The sequence below is a fragment of the Phlebotomus papatasi genome, chromosome 1 (genome assembly GCF_024763615.1).
Source record: "Phlebotomus papatasi isolate M1 chromosome 1, Ppap_2.1, whole genome shotgun sequence".
NCBI classification, from domain to species: domain Eukaryota; kingdom Metazoa; phylum Arthropoda; class Insecta; order Diptera; family Psychodidae; genus Phlebotomus; species Phlebotomus papatasi.
Window position 1 is genome coordinate 76,558,053 of NC_077222.1, and position 6,916 is coordinate 76,564,968.

The 6,916-nt window shown below is 31.1% G+C and overlaps 1 protein-coding gene across 30 annotated transcripts in view; it reads left to right on the plus strand.

Moving 5' to 3' along the window:
* LOC129803441 (casein kinase I) overlaps positions 1-5,696 on the plus strand; it is an 80,691-nt gene extending 74,995 nt beyond the window's left edge. For 23 of the 30 annotated variants that reach the window (XM_055850240.1, XM_055850232.1, XM_055850187.1 and 20 more), the window contains one exon: positions 3,929-5,696. In XM_055850240.1, the coding sequence (XP_055706215.1) occupies positions 3,929-3,980 (52 nt within the window). In that variant the 3' untranslated portion in view covers positions 3,981-5,696. Of the gene's footprint in view, positions 1-3,910 lie in introns of all 30 variants that reach the window. The other 7 variants (XM_055850020.1, XM_055850126.1, XM_055850044.1 and 4 more) reach the window with 1 other exon arrangement.
* Positions 5,697-6,916: the final 1,220 nt, after the last annotated feature.

A 6,916-nucleotide genomic window follows, 5' to 3' on the forward strand; every position in this document is an offset into this window, starting at 1 on the left:
AATACGATTTACGAGCATTTCATGTAAATTCCCAGCAGTGGCAATCTAAAAACATTTACAAATTTTTTTAAAAAATAAGAAAATTTAAGTTAAAAGTTATACAATAGAAATTTAAAAAATGAATTAAAAGCTAAAGGAACTTCATAAAATTGAAAAAAAAATTATTTAAAGAATGAGTTTATGAAAACCTTTTTACAAGTCTCATTACTACAAGTCCTACAACCCTGTCCAATGAAGTCAAACACAAATTTTACTTTTATTAGCTACATTTCAGTAGTGGAAAGATCAAAGCATTGACTTTGTAACGTATAGAGGCTTTCGGTTTGATTCTTGGCCGAACTGCATCCATTGAGAAACGTTTCGTAAAGAAATGATTAGGGGCAAAAGTGGGGCATATTTAAGTTGGAGTATCTTTGAAAAATATGTTTTTGTTCTATTATTTTTTAAATGAAGCTGGACCTTACCATGATATAGTTTAGCTCCATAAACCAATAAGTGAAGCTAAATTATATTACGATATGGCTTAATTCTGTGTAAAAATTCTAATTTAACCCTTTAAGGACGATTGGAACACCGGTGTCCCATAAAGAAAATAATTTTTCCTGACTACCTAAAGTTATTTTTTTCTTATGTCTGTACATAATTGTAAAGTAGAAGGTTGAAGGAATCTAAAATATTTTTTGCAAGTCTCTAGCTATTTACTTATCCGGCGCTACAACCGATTAATGATCTTGGCTTATGTCGGGGGATGGGGCAGCTAAGAAAAAATCGATTTTGCCAATTCTTGAGATTCTCACAAAGAAACCACAAGAATAGAGTGTAAATTGTTTAAAAAAAAAAAGTTGCAAAAATAGCAAGAAATATTTATAAACGCAGTGCCTGAAATCCTATTCCCTGTCAATCAAGGACACCCTATGATGCTATGACAAAGCAAAAAAAGAAAAAATGTGATCACTGAGTAACAATTGGATTGGAACTGGTTTAGATATGTCAGATATTCCAAGACCTTTCCAACGATCCCAGTATTTTCGTATTTAGGCGAAATGTCCACTTGGACATCTTCTAAAACAAATCCAATAATGAAAAAAAAAAAAATTACACGACTCGTTTTTAAGCAACTTTAAAAAACATGACTTTGAAGGGGTTAGAGAAATGAGTGGTATGTTTACGGCTCTCATTATAATAACTGTGAAACATGGTTAATCTAAAATCACACTGTGAATCATTCCTAATAACGTTTTTTCAAGATCAAAGATTAAAAAGACACAAGAGAGCGCATTTATCAAGCGAATGGGGTCACGTTTGGGATCGCTGGAAAGGTCTTGGAATTTCTGACAAAACTAAACCGGTTCCAATCGGTTTTGAATCGGTAATGAACCGGCTCATACCCGTTAAATAATTTTTATACAAAATTCAATTAAATTACTCCTGAAGTGTATTTTGGGAAATATTTTGAGTGATTTATAAGTCGGTTCAAATCGGTTGTGAACCGGTAAGGAACCGGTTATTTACCAATAAGTATTTTTTGTTCGAATATAATTTTTATTACTCTTTAAACTATTTTGTGAAATCTATTGAGTTATTTATGAATCGATTCAAATCGGTCGAGAACCGGTAAATGGTAAATGATCCGAAAGTACTTTTGAGGTACAGTAAACTTTCACTCAATCGGCACACACACTGTTTTTCAATCGGGCGAAAAATTTTGTTGACAATTTTCACGTTTAATTATGAAGCTAATTTGCTCAAATTCGATGTAGTTCTTCCTATTTTATCGTGATTTTTTACAATTGAGCGCTTTTTGTGGAATTGACGCCCAAATCTATCGATAAACCGGATGACATTTCGCCCTAAATGCCCAATTGAGAGAGAGTCTACTGTATAGCATCTAAGTCACGAGTTCGAGTATTTCGCAAAGCCTGGGATGCTTTGCCACTCCTTTTACTCTTTGTTCGATATTTTATAATAAAAATATTTTAGTCATTTGATACCTAAACGCTTATCATACTCTTGAGGGTTTCTTCGCCTTTTCCCACCTGGCACTCAAACTAAAAAAAATAATGACGAACAGATGGTATCTTTGAGTTTGTTGGACCATAATTAGCCTAGAAAAACTTATCTCACCACTTTTTCTTGCATATTAAAAAATCAGACGTTAGAGGGTTAAAATATATCAAACCTTTAAGTCAGTTCTCTTTAACTCTTTCGTCTCTTTTGGGACTCTGAGTACCCAAATCAGCATATGAATATTCTGTGAAAAACAATATCTTTTAATTATTCAGAACTGATAAAAATCCGATTCTTGTAGATGATTACAAACTAAGGATGTCCAAATGTAAGATATTTTTGTAGGACCTCAATTAATTCCTGAGCTTAGATATTTTTGATTAAAAAATGATGAAATTGGCTTGCAGCATATGTTGCGGTCTGGAATGAGTTAAGAAAGACTTGCTATTAGATTTCAATGCTTCTATGTAAAAACATATGGAAAAATGAATGTCGAGAGGCCCGTGGTTAGAAATTAGAGTAGGGTAAATTAAGCTAATTCAAAACCTGCTCCAAATGGAAATTTTTCGCTACTCCAAAAGGAAACATCACTGTTTTCATAGTAAATACAGTACTAAATTACTATATTTATATATTTTCTACATCACAGTTTCATTATTTAGTTAATTTTGCTCCAAATAAAGCGAAAATCCATTCATATTCACAAATTTTAATTTGTTAATTTCTCAGAAAAATAAAAAGTGTACCTTATCACCACCGAATTTTTCATCGATCGACCATGTTTTCCAATGAAAAACACAATAAGGTGACTGTCGTTTGTTCGTTTTGTTTAATATTTATGTCATATTTCTGACTAATTTTAGTTAAATTAAGTGCTAATCTTTATTGTTAACGGTACGTGAAGTTTTCAAATGAAATAATTACCTATTTCGTGAGCAAAAGGGGTTTTTCTGAAGTGTCTGCAAATACTTCAATAGGAAACCCGGGAATATGATTTTCGTGGAGAGATTTTCTTATTGCTTTAGTTGGGAAAGGAGAAAAGACCAGGAATAAGAACAAATCCTGCACTCAAGAGCAATTTAATAAAGTTTTGGAAGCCTTTCGTCGCGGTTTCACTTACACTGTTTGTCTGCAATTAGAAACTTTTCCTTGTTTCCATTTGGATTAATATGTTTCCAATTGAAGCATTTTACGCTCGCGTATTTTTCTTGTATTTAAGAAGTTTTCAAATTATATCTAAAGAATTTTCACTAAACAGTAACATTCTAGAAGAGTCAAGGAGCAAATTTATGTGATTCGCTTCAGAAAAAATATGAACATAATGTGTTGAATTTACTGTGAAAGTTAAAGCGTCTGGAAATGGTTTTGAATTAGGACATTTACCCTACTCCTCAGACTTTTTAGTCAATTCTCTTTAAGAAAGACTTGATACTAGATTTCAGTGCTTCTATCTAAAAACATATGGAAAAATGAATGTCAAGAGGCCCCTTGGCTACAATGAGAGAAATACGAAAAAGTTAAAATAACATTCCGGAAATGTTAATTTTATCCTGCATTATTGATCCGAAATCGGTGTAAATATTACCCTTTTTAGGTGTATTGGGGGTTAAAGTTACCCTTTTTTCATGTTGATTTTACCCTCAAAAGGTGTAAAATTAACATTAAAAAATGTTGATATATTTTTACACCTAAAAAGTGTTAAAGTTATGAGGAAAAAAAGTTAATCGCACCCTCTATTTTTCTCAGTGTAGAAATTAGAGTATATGCGAAGCCTGAAAGCCTTCCCCTAAATTTCCAGATCGGGAAAATATACAATGTTTATTTTTTGTCATACTTTGCCCCAGGTTTCCCTGTTGATCTTTTTTTCTAAGTGTCGGCGGCAGGAAGGAATATTGCTCAAAAGTTGGGTTGTTTTTTGCAGGTGTTGCTGTTTCTTTAAACGAAAGAAGAAGAAATCATCACGTCAAAAATGACTAGAAGCAGTGCAATGCAGTCCAGAAAGAGAGGCAGTCACATTGCTTCGTGCCACTTCACACTCAAATTCACGGGATAGTGTTCTGAATCCGAGTCAAGATTTCGTTCAGGCAACTTCACAGCATACACTCCGTTATCCATCCGCGTCAGTGTTGACGCCAACACCAACTAACACTCCGACTCTACCATTGTAACCACAGTGCATATATTTTTTTTTTTGGAACGGACACAAGGAAGTCACATTAGTTAAATGATTTGGGAGACATTTTCAGGAGGGACTCTATGCAGGATAATAACAATTTTAGGTTTTTTTTTTCTTGGTTTGCTTGCACCAATTTGCAAAAGTGGATAAAGTGCAATTGATGGGAAAGCCTGTTAATTGCACGAGAGTAAGACAAAAAACAATTGGTAAATTTCTTATGTCTTGATTTTTACCATGTACCTCCTCTCTTAAGTTATTAAGTTAATGTCCAAGTGATTCCTCAGATGATAATGCGGCATTTTCTTCAGCAGGTTTTTTTTTGTGTTTTCTATAACCATGTTTTATTGTATGTTCCAGTGAATATATTTAGTTGGTGTGTATTCATTTTTTTTTAAATTTTATTTTAGATGAAAGCTCAAAATTTTAAAATAATTCCTTCCTAGTGCTGAATTTCCTTTTTATTAGTTGTTGTATTTGAAAAAATATTCAAGTGATCATAATATCGCTTTGCGTTTTTTTATTTAGGAATCTGTTTTTTATCTATTTGTTTCTTTCTGTTAATCGTGATATATTTTTTTATTTAGTCCTATTTTTGCAAGCATAATCATCGATTTTATTGAAGGTTTTAAAAATATTTAGCTGAAAAAAAGAGTTATCTCAAAGAATCAAGTCGCAAAAAAGGAAATGAACGAAGAATTTAACTAATAGGACAACAAATTCTCAAAGAAAAACAAAAAACAAAAAAAAATAAAATCAAAGAAATAAACGAAAATAGTTGCAGGTTCTGAGGAAGTTGAGAAAAACAAAAGGGAGAAGAAGAAGGAACAGAAATGAAAATCGAAGGATGAACAAAGTGAGTAACGTGAATGTGTTAAAAAGAACTTTAATTGTAATATTCTTAGGAAATACTGTATGTAATTAAATGATAAAAAATGTATTTTAATTTTTTGCGTTTAAAAACCATAATACAATTATTATATAAAAACATAAAGAACATGTTACTATATACACATAAGCATATATGCAAAAAACTATATTTTTAACAGGAAAAAAAACATAAATTGAAAAATATTACCCTTAAAAATACAACCACTAAAAAAAAGAAAGAAGTCATGAAGTAATGTGAAAATTGAGAGGAGTTGAGAATGAAATTAAAACACAAATCAGATCTATTTAGCTGATTTCTGCAAAAAAAAATAAAAAATAAAAATGGTGAACATTTCATTGAACAATTTTTTTTAAGTGAGATGAAATGAATTTTTTTAATATGTGTATATGTACATATTTGTAATCAATTGACTTTTCATTGTTTGAGAACATTTTTAAGTAAGATATAATGAAAAAAAAACACCAAATTTTTTGATGAATGATTAGTCAAGATCAAATGAGACAAAAAGAAAAGAAACTGCAGAAAAATAGGAGATTTGAAAGAAAAAGTATTTATAGGTGAAATTTTTGCATTATAAATTTTTGAATGACATGAATTAAAAAGTGTTATTTAGCTATGAAGAAATTATTTTTAAAGTTTATTTTTTAATCCAAATCCCACACATTCCGCCATCCTCAATGAATATTTTCACTCACAAAAAAAAGAGATATTCATTTATTTGCTCAAAAAAAACTATTCTTGTTTCTATTTCTTATCACATACATTGCTCTTTTCAGGGGAGACTTGCTTCTGTCCAGAAGCATTCACATTTTTTTTGGCTTCCTTTAAAGAAAAAATAAAGCTTCATTCTCATAAATTTTCGTAAACATCATTTACACATGAAAATGTTGTGCTTATGGATTCAAGATGGAAAAATGAATGAAAAAAAAATACCACTAAAAACATTGAAATAGCCGGAAGATAATCGCTTGCAGACTACAATTAAAAGCAACATACAAAAATAGGACGCAATAAAAGAAATGAAATAGGGACACTCGTTCGTTATAAATAAAAGAAGCGGAAACTGTTGAAGACAAAAAGGCCAATGAAGGAAAATTTATTTAATCAGAATGAAAGGATATTCACCAGAGTGAAGCGTCAGAGAGAAAAATGATTAATTATTTAATTGAATGCGGAAAGCGAGTAATTAATTAATGTCATTGCATTGTAGAACTGATGTGACATTTCGTTTGGGGAATTGAGAAAATAAAATGCTGACTTAAGAGTGAAATTGAAGGTATAATTGGGTAAGGGCAGAATCACATTGACAGTAAAATGCTCACCGTATTTCGTTAATTTACGACTTTTCATTGCAATTCTTACGCAAATTCTCGATTACGGTATTACCTTATCTCATACTCGGTGGCACTGGGTGAAAATAATATAAGAAAATTAAAGAAATAAAAAGAAAATGCGATAAACGGTGAGCCAAAAAAAACTGTACGATTAATTTCTCTTACAGTTTTTTTTGCTCACCGTTTATTGAATTTTCGCTTTATTTCTTCAATTTTCCTATATTATTTTCACTTATTGCCACCGAATATGAGATAAGGTAATACGGTAATCGAGAATTTGCGTATGAATTGCAATGAAAATGCGTAAATTAACGAAATACGGTGAGGCTACTGCGAGCATTTTAATGTTAATGTGATTCTGCCCTAAAACATAATGTGTGCTGATTGGAAAATGCATAAATCTATTCTTGCAGGAAGCGTACACAAGTGTAAAGAGCATAACTTTCTGAGATAACCTATTTTTCACCATATTCTGATCAAAATGATAAACAAATTATACAATCAATTGTG